Here is an 18,172-nt window from a genome sequence, read left to right as displayed (position 1 = left end):
AAAATGATTTTATAATAAAATACCAACAACAAAATATCTATAGGTAGGTACATGTTTAATGCAATAGTGAGAGAGGTGCTTGTGTATGTACAGAACGGGGATATGGGGGTGGAAATTGGGTGGAACTAGAAGGAATACAATGAAGGTATTAAAATGGGTATTGGGGCTAAACGGAAGGACACCAAATCATACCAAAAAAATGGAGAAGATAAGGATAGCGTCGGAACGCAGGACGGTAGGATTCGAGGAAAGGAGTGAAAAAGAAAAAATTCTTATCAGTTTATCACCAAGGATAAACACAAAAGGAATGTGGGAAGAACAAAGAAAAAATACTATGAAGGAAATGGGAGAAATGATGGAAGATGAACTGACAAAAAGGGATTGATACACAAGTACAGCAACAGAGGGTCAAGATATAAAGCTCATGTGGAAACAGTAGGTACTTACAAGGAACTAATAATTAAGGGAGTAGAGAGGGAAGGAGTGAAGAATAAAAAAGGACGAAAATGTAGAATTGGTAGAGCAGAAGAGGAGGACATCAAGTAAATTATATGGGAATGCAAAGGAGGGGGGAAGTGGCGAAAAGTTGGTGAGGATGATCCAAGAAACAAGAAAAAAACACATCAATTTTAGATTTCATGTAGGGAAGTACCAGCATACCAACCGGATGTTACTCTTTCACTTTAGAACCATGTTGCAATAGGGTTTTGACTTTTCGCGACATTTAAGCTTCTTTATTCTTAGAAGGCTGTTATTTTATATGACTTTATACATACGATTTTTAACGTTAGGGTGGGTGAGTCAACGTGTGTGGCTTCTACTTGCGTGTCAAGGAGGCTGATGGGTGCCTAGGAATAGTTTTTTGTTGCAGTATCAGAGATGGACTGATCAACCACTTTTAACAGCCTCCGAGAAAGCCAACTTTACACGTGAAAAAAAGATTGTTAATCATAGACGAGTTTTGGTTCAAACGCAGAATTATGCCGGTGAAATATATTGAGTTAGAGAGTATCAGCGCAGACCCTTTAACAAAATTATGAAAATATGAACATATAGGTACCTACTACATTTGTATATGTATGAAATGTAATCGATGGGTAACGTTCAACCAATTAAAGACAAGGTGAAATTTCGCATGGTCTTTGTTTTAAGGCTGAACAGTACACACGTTTCGTTGCCCGAAAACGCTTGATTTCGTTCCACGATATCTGAATTCTTAGTGAAGATGAAGAAGGGGTCAAATATTCCTGTGAAAGGTGAATGCTTTAGCTAGACAATAACGCTGGGGTTTCCTAAAATGTTTTAAAATAATCCCTTAAGGCCTTAAGGCTGGACAGTACATACAGAACGGAGTATGTAAAGTTGCCTATTGTCAATCGCCAAATTTGGCCGTTTATAATATTAATTTGTGATTGATGGCAGAAACATAAACTTAGGCCAATTATAATGCACATTTTCTATCTGTATAAACCAAGCGGCGCGGCGGAAGCTATCTTTTCGCGCTTTTGAGGAAAACTTTTAAGTTGTTTTTCCAAAATATTTATCTATAAATGAAGTTGGAACAATTTCCAAAATTGAAATAAGTTCGTAAACTTAATATCTAGGCAATAACGCCACGAAAATTGATTTCCTTTTTTCTTTTCCAAAATATGGCACCCTAACAGCAAAGAGTCTTTGCTAACAGCCCTCGACGTTACCCTTAAAAAAAAAGAGCCAAGGGAACGTGTGGTGTATTGTGTGTTGCCTACATTCATTTTTTAACCCTATCTTTACGAGACCAATTAATACTCTGTCAATACGTATAATAGAAGAAATTCTATTTGAATCGGGAGAGAACCAACGATTCTCCCACAGAATTACACCCACTTTTGCAACGCCAACGCAGGCAAAAATTGTTATCAAGATGTCAAAAGTGACAGATATCAGCTGACATGTAGGGTTAAGATCCACAAGGTTCACGACCAAGGCGTGAGTTTCCATAGAAAATCCTCATATTTTTTCTAACTTCTACTGTATTGATTTTTGCGTTAGCTTAGCAACTTCTAAGTCGCACTTCGCACAACAAAAATGGTTGTTACAGGATTTTAATTAGCAGTAGTTGCAAACGTTACTTCAGGATGCAAAACGTTATTAATAGCGTTAAGGGAACCGCATTAGGGGTTGCGGAATACTTAACCCCAATTTTAAAAGTAAATAACTAACGAAACCCATACCGCACATAAACAGTTTCAAATTGTAGGAATCGAAGTTTCGAGAAACCGGCGTGCTTACACCCGAAGAGTTTGTGGTAGCAGGTGATCATTTAGTTCATCATTGTCCGACATGGCAGTGGGCCTCGGGGGATGAATCAAAGTTAAAGCCGTACCTTCCGAAAGAGAAGCAATTTCTTATTACCCGCAATGTACCGTGTTCGCGAAGATGCGAACAAATGGAATACTCCAAAGATCTAGAGTGCATTATCGAATCTGACGACGCCGATAACGGTTGGGTCGATACGCATCACTATGATACTTCATCAACTGGGCTCGAAGACAAAATTACGGACATGTCTTTGGATAATGCAAAGGTATGCACATTTTTTGCTATGTAATTGTAGTTATTGAGTGTAGGCCGAGAGTATGGAGGATGCCTTGAATGACGACAGTGATAACGATGGAGATGATGATAATGAAGAGGCGGCCGACATGGAAGAGTTCGAAGAGAGTGGAATGTTGGATAACGGTGAGGCGACCGTTGTACAGCCCTCCTTGGAGAAGCGTTGCGATGAATCGGAAGATGGGGAAATTATACATACTCGTACTTACGACTTGCATATAACTTACGATAAATATTATCAAACACCTCGACTGTGGCTCACAGGTTACGATGAGGTAAGGCATCTCCTCTGGAGTGTTATAATTACGTGTATTTCATTAGAACCATAAACCTCTGACTGTGGAGCAAGTTTATCAGGATGTTAGCAAAGATTATGCTATGAAAACTGTAACGATGGAAGTTCATCCTCATTTAAGTGTCCCTCGAATGGCATCTGTACATCCTTGTCGGTAAGTTCTTTTGAGGGACCTGTGCGTCCCCTGATGAATTCTATACGAAGATTCTACATTATTACCAATATTGACATTGCATCCCATGCTGAGATATAGGCAACACATAATACACCAGTTTCTTTAGAGTGTGGCCTTGTAAGATTTTCATCTACAACCCAAGTTGACCTGACTTGAAACTTGTGAAAAACATGCTCCTTCATCAAATAATTTGCTTTGCAAAATGCAAACGAGATAAACCCATTATTTTGAAAATGGGTAAATTTAATTTTTTTTACAAACCCACTTTTCTGTTCACCAAAGAATTCTACACTGAAAAATTAAGTACATCCCTACATGTAAAATGAACTGTATTAGTTGGCTTTGATTTACCAGAGCCATCAATACTCAGCAGACAAAAGAACCAAGGGAAGAAAATTCCAAATCATTGTTCACGTTCACAGAGGGCATTATAGGTGGAAAATCTGAAGCAAGAGAGGTATATACAACATTTGGTGGTTACAAGTAGCCAACTCGAACAAATTTAAAAGCAACTCCGCTCCTTACTCATTTGTCAAAAATAACATTCCAAAGTACAGCAAGTACATACATGAAATAGATGGGTAGTTAGCCGGACCTCCTCCAATCCATAATTTATCTAAGGTCAACTAATATGGTAACTCTTAGACTAGTTGTATTTCAAGATGAAGAATGCTGCTAAATTAAATTATAAAGTTAGGACAATAATACTGTACCTACTAGCTCAAAGCAGAAAGCAAAGTGACTACATTTTACAATGAACCTGTATGAACTCCAAAATGCAAAATTAGCAAAGCTAAATCAAGACACTATTTCCTTGCTTCTTAAAGCTTTATGATCCCACACCCGACTCCCCACTGATGACCCAAAATACGACATCCACACAAGCACACACATGTATACAGGGTGGAGACTTGCGTAACGCATCATAGGGATTTCAATGTAAAATTCATAACATTGGCTCCCCAAATTATTTTAGAGCAAAAATGTATTAAGGTTTTTTGTAGAAAGAAATTTTTTACGTGAATCAACCTTATTAGTTTTCAATTATTTGCATAATAAAGACGGAAAATTGGATTAATAAAACCCCCATCTTTTTCAATAATCTGCGATGCCATGGAATTTTATAATACAAAAATGTCTGCTATAAAACAAATCAAATTCTATCAAAAAGTAGTATATTTAGAACGGCGAATTCAACATAAAGAAAGACCAAATTACTAAAAACGGTTTCCTAATATAACAATTTACAATAAATGTTCAAATGAGTCACCATTAACTGAAAGACAGTAACCAAGTCGATCATAAAATCAATTTCGAACTGCTGCTAATTGATAACTGGGTATCTTTTTGTTTTAGAAAATTCCATGGCATCGCAGATTATTGAAAAAGAGAGGGGTTGTATTTTTCCAATTTTCCGTCTTTATTATGCAAAAAATTGAAAACTAATACGGTTGATTGACGTAAAAAAATTTTTTCTACAAAAAACCTTAATACATTTTTGGTATAAAACAATTTGGGGAGCCAATAATCGCATGTTATGAATTTTACATTGAAATCCCTATGATGCGTTACGCAAGTCACCACCCTGTATAACATACTGTTTAAGAAAAGGGCCTCAACAGAAATAACACACATAAGTACATCTATGTTTCCATTATCTTTTGTTGGTAACACATTAACACAGTAATGCCAATATCTAAACAAGTAACAATTTCTATGTCTCCCTATCAATATTAGACTAAAAAAATCTCATAATCGCCATTTTTTATTTGTTGCAATAATCTTTGCTCTTGATATCCTAAATGAATTGTCTTGTAAAAGGATGCATTTCTCCCAAAACACCTTATTATCTTCAAAATACATTTTTAGTTTACTTTTATTGGCACACTTAGGGCCGGTTGTTCAATCACGGTTTAAACTGCGGATTAGGTAATCTGTAGTTTAAGATAATCCACAGTTTATCTTTTATTGCGTTGCTCATTCGCAGTTTAGGGAGAGATTAACTAAACTGCGTTTAATGAAATTTATATTGGTGGCAACACTGTAATCCGCTCAAATTTTGACGTTTACGCTATTCAAACTTCAAATTTGGTTTGTTTACAAGCGTGTATGTTGTTTTGTTCGTAATTGAAATAGTGTCTGTATTTTTTGTGTAATTAATCGTGGCTAGTAACACCGTTTGGAAATGGAGAATGCTGATTTAATCCGGAAGCGACCGCGATCTGTAGACTTCAATCCAACTGAAGACGCGATGCTTCTGCAGCTCGTCAAAAAGTTTCGAGCAACAATAGAGTGTAAAAAAACCGACGTTCTTAATAACCGCATTAAAGACGCTGCAGGAAACCAATTGGCTGAGGAGTTTAATGCTGCAGGAGGTCAAGGAAGGGATGCGAAAACACTCAGAAGCAAATATGAAAATATAAAAAAGGTTCCCAAAAAAAATTTGCAAATGAAAAGAGATATTTAAATGCTACTGGGGGAGGGCCAGCGAAGAAAATAACGAGGGATGTAGACGAGCAAGGTATTGCTTGGAACGAGAGGTTCTTCTTCATCGTCCAAAAACAGCTGCATTAGCTCCAAAAAACCATCATCAGTAATTGGCTCATCAAAATCCGTGTAGTTCATCTTGATTAACAAATCATGAGACCAACAGCCCAAAATGACAAGAATAACGTTTTCGCGTTTGTTTGATTATTTAGGTATTTGGGGTTATGTTTGACGGTTTAGGAGCGTTAAACGGCCCTCTTTCGCCGTTTAGTTAAACCTCTAATCTAAACGGAGTTTAACGTTAAACCGCAGTGGTGCAATGCATTAAACTAAGCTTACAGCTTTAAACGCCAGTTTAAGCTAATCTACAGATTAAACCATGATTGAACAACCGGGCCTTAAAAGTTTACATCAGTCTCTAAGAATCTTTATAAGTCCTTTTAGGTTCTTCAGTCAAAAGTTAGGTAAAAAACTGTGCCTTCCAATCTTTCTTTTTTAACCATGTATCCGCTTATGAACTCCCAACTAGCTGCGTGACTGGAAGACGCTGGTGAGATTATAAACTAAACACTGGGTGGGATCACTTGTGCAAAGTACAGGGTGTGCCATATTTGGCCCTTTTATAGGGTACCTATCTCGTAAGTGTTAGTGCTAGTAATATAGACGTCCTGTGCTTTTTGGTAACATCAAAATTGAACATTTTCATTTTTTTAAGAGATATGGGGGGGGGGGGAATATACGAAGTTGCTAGTTTCATAATGACCCTATACAGGGTGGTGACTTGCGGAGCACATCATAGGGATTTCAATGTAAAATTCATAACATGCGATTATTGGCTCCCCAAATTATTTTAGAGCAAAAATGTATTAAGGTTTTTTGTAGAAAAATGTTTTTTACGTAAATCAACCGTATTAGTTTTCCATTTTTTGCATAATAAAGAGGGAAAATTGGAAAAATAAAACCCGATCTTTTTCAATAATCTGTGATGCCATGGAATTTTATAATACAAAAACTACGCCAATATAAGTCATGCCATGGAATGTCTGCTAAAACAAATCAAATTCTATCAAAGAGTATTATTATTTAGTTTAGAACAGAGAATTCAACATAAAGAAAGACCAAATTACTAAAAACGGTTTCCTATATAACAATTTACAATAAATGTTCAAATAAGTCACCATTAACTGCAATACAGTAACCAAGACGATCATAAAATCCATTTCGAACTGCTGCTAATTGATAACTGGATATCTTTTTGTTTTAGAAAATTCTATGGGATCGCATATTATTGAAAAAGATGCGGGTTTTATTTTTCCAATTTTCGGTCTTTATATGAAAAAAATTGAAAACTAATACGGTGGTTTGGCGTAAAAAAAATTTTCTACAAAAAACTTTAATACATTTTTGCTCTAAAATAATTTGGGGAGCCAATAATCGCATGTTATGAATTTTACATTGCCCTATGATGCGCTCCGCAAGTCACCACCTTGTATATTTTCTTAATCAAAAGAGATACAAAAAAATTTTTATTTCAAAAGTTCTGCACCTTTCCAAAGTAGTATACAGGCTCCGGTAATAAGTTATGGGACCGAACCTCATTTTTTTAATGGAACACCCTGTTGGTTTTAATCTAACAAAAAGGAATATTAAATTCTATATACAATAACACACCAGGGATGATATTCAAAAAAATTTAAAACAGGTTCAAATGATTAAAAAATACAAAAAATTTCAAAAAGATTTTTATACTATTTTTTTAATCTTCCTGAAACACTATTGAATTTTTAGTATTGTATTTTTGGAAAGAGAATTTAATATGTTATATTTTCAGAGTAAATATACAGGGTGTTCCATTTCAAAAATGAGGTTAGGTCCTTGTTTACCTGACCCCATATACATAGGCTATAGATGTCTCTGGTTTTATCAAATCAGCAGTTGTTACTAGATTGCGCATAATGCATTTCGCAACCACTGCAACATTGATCGGCATCGACCAGCGCCCTTCTGGATGTGGAGCAATGAATGGATTATTATAAACAACTGTACCCTATGAAACGTTTAATAAAAATATTAATATAGAGGTGATGGTCCATTCCAAACCTTCAAAACAAAGCGGTCTAGAAATCGTGATTTTTAGGGGAATTTTTCGAAAGAAAAAAAATTCCCTTTATGTAATGGTTTCAAATTTTGACAACACAACAAACAAAAGTTTATTAATAAACATTTGATATTTCATATTGACAGATGTTTGCAAATCAATTTTTTTTGCAAATTTTTGGAACATTACATGTAATAGTACGTACCGCAAATTGAAATAACCGGCCACGGTTACGGTTATCCGTTTCATAAATCGGTTTCATCGATTTTTATTTGTTTTATGGAACGCGATCGATTTGATTATGTTTGGTTGCAACCAATCTAACCACGGTAAAGCTTGGTTTTGTCGGGTTAAAAACAATATGGTGGAAACGTCAAAGTCAAACAAATCCATGCTTGATGGAAAGTGCGTCAAGACCGCAAAGTGAAAATGCGCGAGCCCCGTGTTAAGAAAGTAATCCAAAACAAGCCAATTATGTACCAATAAAAAATTGACCGTAATTAACAATTGTTTAAGATGTAACATCCAAATTACATTGAATTCTGTAAAAATTTCCGGTGGGAATTTAAACAAAGTGCTTAATAATCAAGCGGCGCATACAAATATCGGGTAATTAATTTGGCTGAAAAAACTGTCAAGAATTTGACACATTTTTTAGTTAGATATATGTGGCAAGAATGCGTTCCACAAATATCCGCGAACCAAAAGTAACCGCAAGTAACCACGACCATGGCTCAATGCTTTTGATTTGCGGTACAGACGTAAGATATACGTTTACACGCTAGTCCTAACCTATGTAAAGAGAATATTGCGGTGGCAGACGTTTAGTAATCATCACAAAAGATCTGCCATCTTCTCCTGGTCTAAATGTTTTAGCGTATGTTTGTATGTCTGAAATTGATTCACATATCAATGACGCAGGAACACAGATCCATGACTACAACTGTATCAATGATTTTGTTAGGTTGTAGGAAAGGGCACATGTAGCACTAGTTTCACTATAGGTCAGTAAAATGGGAACTGATATGTACAGCGTCTTTATATAAAGGGCAGTTTGTTCTAGCCCACTTACTTTTATACTATATTTAAAAATTAATTAAAATTGTTGTAGGCACGCTGAAGTTATGAAGAGCATCATAGAGACGGTTACAGAAGGAGGTGGAGAATTAGGAGTACACATGTATTTAATTATATTTTTAAAATTTATGCAGTCTGTAATGCCAACAATAGAATACGATTATACTCAAAACTTTACTATGTAACCGAGGCTAGTAATAGTACAGTGAAAAACGCATGTTCTATTTTGTTATGTGTTAAAATTTATTTTCGTAAAAAGCTTATAATTATTGTATTTACAATAAATAAATTACGCTAATCTCATAAAATTAAAATTAAATCGGCATGCGTCTTAGGTCATAGCGAGATAATGTGGATTTATACCCTCGTCTATATTATACGTGGTAACGAAACATATATTTTGTCCATCTTCCGTTAAAAATTGAATGCTGTTATCCAGCTTACTTTCGTCGTCATTTAAAAATTGTATACTATCGTCTAGCACTATGCTTGACCCGGTTTCTTCCACGTCGTCACCGCTCATTTCGGAGATCATCTCCTTGTCTACAGGTTCTTCCTCATCTACAGACATAATCGACGCAACTGGTTTTCCGTTTTGAATTGTTAACGTGATAGGCACAATGGTACCGTTTGGAAGGAGACCCTGTAAGATTTGCTGTTCGTCTTCCATTGACGCCAACACTTTGATGTTTTGACCGTCGGCCGTTGTTAAATTGATAGCGCTACCGTCCTCGTCGACAAGTTCCTGGGGAAACATCCATTAATTTGGTCTTTGACACTCTAGAAGTAATACCTGAAGATGCGACATGGAATCTGGTACAATGGAAGAAATAAACGAATTGTCCATTTCTTCCTTAGGATCTGGTTGGTCCATTATATGTACAAGTGTTTGAACGTCATCGTCGTTTGCTACTGGATCCTGATATGCCAAGTAGACAACTTGATTTTCACCTGTGTAAGTAAAAGAGGTAAGATAGGAAATGTAAATTGAATCTAAAGTCTGTTCCTTTGTACTTTAATTTATCGGATCCAAGCATCCAATTTTGGCCACACATTTGTTCGAATCACTATTCTAACTATACCATGAAGATGGATAAGGTCAAGAACAAAGAATAAACACTGAGTTGACCTTAAGGAGAAGAGAGTCCCTAGAGCTATTTTCGTATGATTAAAGCGAGGGCAACCCTGATTTGATTGTTTTTGTTACTAACATTTTTAATGAAATTTTACTGTCCCATTTTTTCAGTTTTATTTATGTTGACCGGTCCTTAGAGCGACGCGCACGCAGATCCTCAAGCAACTCGATCACAACACAATGTCGGTCCTATCACTAGACAATTTTGTTACTTGACGATCATGTGCCATGGGTTACCATTAGTTTTGGCGGTTATTACAAGGGAAAAACTGATTTGGACATGAGATTTCATAGTTCTGGACGTGCCAATTTGAAAGGGGGCCATTTCTGTCGTGAACTTTAAAAGTAAATGAATGAAGGTGAAGAATTTGAATGGAGGTTGCCTCGCCATTCTATTCTTTACACTATACCGAAACTTACCTTTGCCATCGGTCGAGACAATTTTCATATTTTTCGGTTTTGTCGACCCCTTTTCCGTCTTAGGGTTCCCATGTATCTTTTTATGTTTAGTTAAGTTAGAGCAATCCGCAAAACCTTTATTGCAAACATCACAGACATATGGCTTCTCACCGGTATGCAAACGTTCATGCTTTTTAAGCGCCCATTGCTCAGTAAAACCCCTTAAACACTAAAGAAGCATTACAAAGATTTATCCCCCCCAAATCACATTTACCTGCTTGCACTGATACGGCCTTTCATTGCGGTGCCTGCGCGTGTGGCACTTCCACGTGTCTTTGTGTAGGAACGTTTTCGAACAGTACTCGCACCTCCACGGCCTTTCGCCTGTGTGTCTTTTAATATGTAACTTGAATTGTGATGAGGTAGTAAACTTTCGTCCACAGTGATCGCAACAGAATGGCTTTTCACCTGAAAGACACTAACCATATAATTAAAGCCAAACGCATAATCTTACCTGTATGAATTCGTTTGTGCTCGGCTAAATTGCCTTTCTGCGAGAAGGTCTTCATGCAAATATCACATTCGTATGGTTTTTGGCCGCTGTGCCATCGCATATGGAGGGTGAGAGAGGTTTTGTGAGCGAAACTTTGCCCGCACTGCGTACAGTAGTGTTTTTTTTCACCCGTATGTATAGGCATGTGATTTAACAAGTTTGCCCTCGTCTTGAAGCTCGCGCTACACAGTTTACACGTATGCGGCCTTTCATTGGAATGAACAAGCTGATGCCGTTGCAGCAGCTGCTTATGTTTAAAACTTTTATTACACTTATTGCACACGAACCGTCGTCCGTTGTTGTGCTCGGCTTCGCGATGGTACACTAAACTGCTCGGATGATTAAAAATTTTCTTGCACACTTCGCATATGTACAGTTTATCGTTTTTATCACTATGCTGCAACATGTGGCATTTCAGGCTGTTTACATACGGAAACGACTTTTCGCATTTATCGCACTGATACGGACGCTGATTTTCGTGAACAGCTTTAAGGTGAATTTCGAAATTTTGTTTGCACGAGAAAGTTTTGTTGCACAAATTACACACTAACTTTACTTCTGTATCTCCTATGCGACTCGGCCTTTGGGGTTCACTTTCCTGTACGAGTCTCTCGTCATCTACTTCGTCATCATTTTCTGGAACGTGAATATGAACTTTGGCACCCTAAAATTAATTTTATTAACAGTGCTTTTGGGGTGATTAAATGATCAAAGTGTAGATGTTAGGCAGGGATGAGGAAATAAATTTGAAAGAGGGCCACATGAAATAATTACAGCATTTAAGCGGGCCAATGAGGATTTTTTATACGTAACAAAAAATCAGCTTGACAAACATTTTTATTTCGATGTCTTGGATTAGTATGACAAATGAAATTTGTGGAAGAAATTCGCAAAACGCTCTCAAGACGTTTCTCAATCATCCTGTTCATGAATATTTTTTTGAGTAGGTATATAGATGACTAGTATAAATCGCAGGCCGGATCGAACCATGTCGCGGGCCGGTATTTCCCCATCCCTGTGTTAGGGGATGGTTTCTATCCACATAATGTATGACAACTCCAAATGATAAACTATATTCAGATTTGCTGTTCCTAGTTTCTAGTTAAAATTGTGTTTTTGACGTAATAAAAATGTTGCCTTTAAATGAATTATGGGACATTAGATCATAAATAAGGCTATTTTATGGAGGAGTACGTGGTTGAAAACGCGAGAAAGATGCACTGGATATCATCGAAAATATGAAATAAAAGGCAAGGTTGCACATTTTTGGGGGTGAATTTACTAGAAAATACCTACAAATAGGAATTAATCCGTTCTTAAGGCAGTTGGGTTGAAGTCGGATTGGACTCATGTAGAACCGTCGGCAGCCAAACGTGAACTAGAGTCAACTTAATTAACTATATTTTTGATTCTCATTGTCCAAGGAATGCTCTTTTCAAACATACCAAATTTGTTAAAATCGGTCAAAGCGTTAAGAAATTAAAGAAAGTTATTGCAAAAACAATTGAACGCCCCGCCCCACACCATCTTTGTTCTTGAAATAACTGAGTTTTTGTTTGTACGAAAATGATAGATAAACTGGTTCTCTTGAAAAATGTGAAAAAAATTTTTTTTAGTTTATCATGCGAAATTTAAAGAAAATGCAATTTTAAAATTTAAGATGGCAGTTACGCCGTCTGTTGGGCATTTTTCCAACGATTTACCCAATAATTTTTTACCCCTAAGTCATACGACGAAAGGGTTCTCGAGACATTGCCGAGGAACAGTCTTATTGGGTTACTAGGTACATTTTTTTTTTGCAAAAATACGTTTTCGAACAGCAGACCCATCAACCACGGCGTTATTCGAGGGATTTGGTTTTGGACCAAGCAGTTAGACAATGTGGCGCCGCTATTTGATATAACTAGTGAGACATTAAAACTGTATAGTTTCTTCTATCCTATGATGAATTGTGTACCTGTATTTATTGTTGCTGATTAAAACAAATGTTTGCAATGTATTCAATCTTCTTTGAATAATCCTGAATTTTACTGCATTTCACTATATTATGCAAGACCACTGAATAGAAGAAATAAGAGAAACATATTTTTATAAATTGCAACAAATCAAAATAATTGTCACAGGGTATGTTTTACAAATCTCCTTCCTGCTGGTTATACAGGGTGGGTAAAAGATTTTGGCTTTAACGCACGCACATTTTAAAAATGATCGAGGCATGTTGAAGGACTGAAAGTTACAACCTAAAAATATGTTCAATGAAACTGCAATTGTTATACAAGGTGATTTATATCAAAGTTCGTCCGTCCGAGCGTGGCATTCTTTCCAGGAAATATGACGTGTTTGTTCTAAAACATTTTAGAAAGATTGTTATTTGCTATATAAACAAATCCAATAGCGTTTCGTGTCTGTACCAACAATCAACATCGATGCCGATAGTGAAATACTAGTGATAAATAGGTCGTGCTAGTGTTATGTTATAAATTGTGAGTGATAAATACTAATTTACTGTTATAAATCAATCTATTTCAAGACTGTCATAAATTTATTGCAAATAAAAATCACGTAATTAGATTTATGTTACAATATAATTTCCCTATGAATCCTTTTAACCCTTCAGTGGTCGCTATCGGAATCTCGCTCTGCACCAGTTTTATTTTGCAATTGCGCAACTATTTGCACCCCCACCGCTCTTTTGCTCTTGTTACCTTCTGACAATACCTCCTTGTAAAGAATCAGTACTAACAGTCCGCTCGGTAAGTGTTGACCGACTCCAAAGCGCATCTTGGTAAATGAAACTAAATCTACTTTTTACATTATTTTAAACTGTTATTAGACTTAATTTATTTATTTTTGGCATGTACATTATTCCTTTATTTGTAATAAACTTTGAAAAATGTAAAAAGCGTTTACTTACTATATTTTATGTAAAATTTGTTATAGTAATAATAATAATTATTATTTTTATATGTACAGGGCGACGTTTTTAAGTGGACCATTAGAAGTATCTCAGGAACGGTTTGGAATTTCGATTCGGGACTCATTTTTTGAATAATCAAAGAAAAGGAATCATTTAAAATTATTTTCAGATGGCCTCTTTTCCGGTTGTATCAGAACGATACCAGAACTTTCTTATTTCAAATGGCACTATCTCTTCTGATGGCATTTTCGAATTCCTCATAAGTGTGACTTTGTCAATATGATGCCATGTCTAATTAAAATGGTTTCGAATTTATTTAACATTTTTGAAATTTGTTCACGGTTTCAGAGATACATTAAATGAGCCATATCACTGTTGTCATTTTTACGCAGGGGTTTTTAATGAGTCTTTGTTCTTTAATTGTTTTTAAGGGTTGGGATAGGATTACATCAGTTTTTAATTAGTCATCGCCAAGTTAAGCCGCCATTGTGGGCGTTCAAAATTACGGAGAAACTAACAGGGGATTAATCAGATTTAAAAAATTAATTATTTAAGCTACCAGCAGTATGCTGAATTTTTCGGGGTTGGTATTTTTTGCGTTGCAATTGCCAATGATAACCGAGTGTTAGTTAAAAGCAAAAAAAATGATTTGTGAAGCTTGTTCGAATTTTTTAACCATAAAAGTGTCAAAGGATTTCGTCAACCGGGAATAACGGAACATTACGTGGTTATGGTAAATTGCGGAAAAAATCTCAGAAGGTGTTATTACCCACGTCAATAACTGAATTTGCATAAGGATATCATATCATATATTCCTAAAGGAATTGACCCGTGGAAATTATTTGCAGGAAACGGATTTTGGATATTTTGTTTCATTGATTTTTGCCAGTGCAGTTCAATTTTATTTAATACCAGTGGGGTTTTCGACCCTTGTAAATGTAACTAAGCAGATATACAAGGCAGGAGTTTGGCCACACCACTTACACCTTTGTTGTTTACTTTACAACTGTACTCCCCTTTGGTGTTGTCATTGGTTCATAGTTTTTTTTTGTCGGTTTTTGACACCATTGTTATTACCCATACCAGTTTTTTTTCTGTGAGACCAACGAAAACATTGCCTTTTGAGCAATGGTAAATTCTAAATAAGCAACCTCTACTCCCTTCTGATCAGAGCAAAAATTAGAGCTATCTCCAACTATACTCTCAAGCCTGCACCCTGATGCTGTGCTTACAACCAAGCACTACTTATGCCAGGTTAAAGGGGACATGTAATATGTGTGACCTTGTTTATTTTATAGATAAAATACTTGCCAAGTGATTACCGCTACGTCATAAACTTAGGAACCTAGTTATCACAAATGTTGATATTACCCTTTCATAAGAAACAGTACATCAAATAAGGAGTGTTATTTCATAGTTCATTTGACATAATGGAAGAGTGTTATTGAATGTTGAAATAAATGTTATTGAATTGAAAAAAAAAAGAATGTAATTTACTTTTTGCACCACATGAATTTTACACTCTGACTCAGTTCTTACTATATAAATAAAATAAGGATCCTTAGTATTATCACAAATATTTTCCGGGGCATCTTTGTGCATCTTTAGTTGCCTAACCACCTGCAATCAAGTGGAGAACAATGATTAATGCAAGCCCTTAAGAATGTTGGATTTTATCAATCGGCCAATGAACATCTTTAAATGTCCTATAGCTTAATATTGTTTTACTACCAACAGTTGTGCGCACGCAAGGACAACACTACTACAAGGCTATAAAGGGCCACTGAAGCAATTGGAATGCAATAAGGACGATAAGCCCGAAAACTTACATAATCATCAATACATTCAAACAAGACAATCCCGCTGTGACCGGTTTCTCTCTGATGCTCCTCAATAATGGACTTCTCAGTATCTTTCAAATTACACTCTGCGACACAACACTGATACTTAATATTCCGATGAAAATTTTTATGTATCTCATATCGTCCATAATGCTGAAATTCTCTCCCGCAAATTTTACACTCGTACTTCTTTTTCTCGCCTTCCGTCTCTAAACAGTCACAATAAATTTCGTGAACATCTTAAACAAATTCGATGCTCAAACCGTCTTTCGCCTTGATCCGAATTTTATTCGTGCTTCGATTCACGATCACGAGTTCGCCGAGATCTTCGCCCTCCTTGTTTTGTAAGTGACCGATTATTTCATCTCCCGCCTTACTAGTCAGTTTAGTCTCCGAATACGTTTCCTCGTCGGATAACGACTCGTCGCCGAGGACGCCCTCCTCCTTAAAGATGCGGTCGAGTTCCTTACCCTTTATAAGTGCTACTATTAAAAATTGAAACCTTCCCTAAGAAACTAACCTGTAACGCCTCTTGGAAACGGGAGGGCACCTTAATTTTTCGTTTCCGTCTACTTTCCAAATCGTCTATTGTCTCTTCAATATCGGGTTCTTCGACATCTTTCGTTTCTTCTTCTACGACTAAGTTTGTAGAATGCAGGGGTTTCGGAGGTCTGCCTCGTTTACGTTTCGGACGTTCCAGACCTTCCGATTTAAGGGACATCTCATGTTCCGGTGGAAATAAGGGACCTTCCGAGAATACTACAATCACATTTGTAGCTACGACAGACTGAATACTTGCGATACTGACTTTGAATAAGAAATTTTTCACCCGTGTCATCCCTTTGAATTTCGTAAGTTCCAACACTTGACGATGGATTAACATTTTTCAATGCGCTTTCTAACTGCTGCCTTTGTTTTTCTTGTCGGCGCAACGTTTCTTGCTGCAGTCGAAATAAGTCTCGTAGCTTAATTTGTCCCTCAACAATGAGATCTAGAAATTGTTTTGTGGCTTCCAGCTGTATATTACATCCCGGGCATATAATCATAGGATACTTGCCATCCCGTTCAACCTACAATAAGCTTAATAAATTAATTTGAATTTCCCTCAACCAGAAAAGGAACCAAATTGTGTTCAATGAGATGACTAAAATGTTTAAGTTCTAACCTTTAAAGGCAAATATTTATTCACAAGTTGGCTTAAATCTTGGTCGTTTTCGTTGTGTGGAAATAAACTGGCCCCGTTTTTGTTTTCTTCGGCACATAGTCTACAAAAAGATGAGTCGCATAACAACTTCGAAACATCCATTTTGTTTTCTTCAGTCTTATAACCCTGGATTCATTACAGAATTCTACCCAAAAGCTAACCAATGGGAAATTAATTTGCAAAACCTCAGCCAATCAAATTGGATGACAATTATTCCCGCTTCAAATCAAATTAGATGTCCCTTTTAAATTCCTTTTGAGATTTAACATTATAAATTTAAACTATGCAAGTAAAATATAATGTAACTTCCCCATAACGTTAAATTAACTTATCATTCAATATTAAGTTATAGTTTCCAGTCTTTTCTTTTCATCCTTAAACAGGGTCGGATCAGGGGGAGAGTGAAGATATTCATCCGCGAAGGATACTTGTTAAGTTGTACCACAGATTAAAATACTCTTTTGTCTGTGGTTGTACCTAGTATTGATTATACGTATGTATAATCAATGGTTGTAGTATCATGGGGTATCCCCATATACAGTGATATTCATGTAGAAGTAGACAGAGATTTCCTATAGGAATTTCCTATGTCTACTTTTACATGATAAAAAGTCTTCTATGCAACCAAAGTAACTACCTACAACAAAATTAATTTGAATATTATCACTTTGACTTCCATATTCTAATTTCGGTTCGTGTGGGATGTGTTCAACTAAAAAAAAAAGTTGGTATTTCCAATTGGTATAGTACCGATAACTATAGTTAAAGGAGCTTAAGAGATTTATGTTCTGTAAAGCTAAAGCAACAATATTCAAATTAATAATTAATATGACAGCCAGATATTTATTTGATTCAAGAAGTTATTTTGGTTGCATAAAATTAGGCGTCTTTCAGAAGACTTTTTACCATGTAAAAGTAGACATAGGAATCCCTATGTCTACGTCTACATGAATATCACTGTATTTATATAAAAGAAGTCTGCCTGAGTCACAAAGGCTCCGGCACTACACCACTTACAGATGACATTTTGAAAAATCGTAAGTTATTTAAATAGATATTTCGAATTAAATGACACATTATGATCACTTTTTCCCTCTACAATAAGATGCTATTTTTAAATTTTAATTTTGACGTTTCCAGTCAAGCAACGTCAGCTTTGTTTTTTCTTATGGAAGTCATTTTACTTTTTGTGTCATTATTGATATAGAATTTTTTTCCGATTTCAAAAATGTAAACATGACTATCTTTTAATCAGAAATAGCGCTGCGCTATTAATTCGTAAAAAGGCAAGAAATACGTACCCAAGACAAATTTTCTAGGCAAAAAAGAAGATATTTTAACAATATTTAAAAAAATGTGGTTGTGATATCGTACAGCAAATTGATTGTTCTTTTCA

The 18,172-nt window shown here is 35.9% G+C and overlaps 2 protein-coding genes across 3 annotated transcripts; one reads left to right on the top strand and one right to left on the bottom strand.

Annotated features, from left to right (window-relative positions):
- Nucleotides 1-1,817: 1,817 nt before the first annotated feature.
- LOC116170428 (ubiquitin-like-conjugating enzyme ATG3) lies at nt 1,818-9,041 on the top strand. 2 transcript variants are annotated; one of them, XM_031486817.1, is made up of 6 exons: nt 1,818-1,968; nt 2,032-2,189; nt 2,240-2,566; nt 2,610-2,870; nt 2,917-3,044; nt 8,762-9,041. In XM_031486817.1, the coding sequence occupies exons 2-6, from the start codon at nt 2,118-2,120 to the stop codon at nt 8,910-8,912; spliced, it is 939 nt and encodes a 312-aa protein (XP_031342677.1). In that variant the 5' UTR covers nt 1,818-1,968; nt 2,032-2,117; the 3' UTR covers nt 8,913-9,041. The 2 variants fall into 2 exon arrangements, with proteins under 2 accessions (XP_031342677.1, XP_031342676.1); XM_031486816.1 differs by having other exon boundaries at nt 1,904-2,189.
- On the bottom strand, nt 8,950-16,911 carry LOC116170427 (zinc finger protein 502-like). Its single transcript, XM_031486814.1, has 10 exons — nt 16,738-16,911; nt 16,381-16,642; nt 16,093-16,331; nt 15,836-16,043; nt 15,561-15,781; nt 10,776-11,478; nt 10,536-10,729; nt 10,283-10,490; nt 9,521-9,678; nt 8,950-9,472 (listed from the first exon to the last, which is right to left on the bottom strand). The coding sequence occupies exons 1-10, from the start codon at nt 16,876-16,878 to the stop codon at nt 9,059-9,061; spliced, it is 2,748 nt and encodes a 915-aa protein (XP_031342674.1). The 5' UTR covers nt 16,879-16,911; the 3' UTR covers nt 8,950-9,058.
- Nucleotides 16,912-18,172: the final 1,261 nt, after the last annotated feature.

The sequence above is a fragment of the Photinus pyralis genome, unplaced genomic scaffold (genome assembly GCF_008802855.1).
Source record: "Photinus pyralis isolate 1611_PpyrPB1 unplaced genomic scaffold, Ppyr1.3 Ppyr1.4_LG5, whole genome shotgun sequence".
Classification (NCBI taxonomy): Eukaryota; Metazoa; Arthropoda; class Insecta; order Coleoptera; family Lampyridae; genus Photinus; species Photinus pyralis.
The sequence above is the reverse complement of the archived record's forward strand: the minus strand, read 5'-3'. Positions and strand labels throughout refer to the sequence as shown.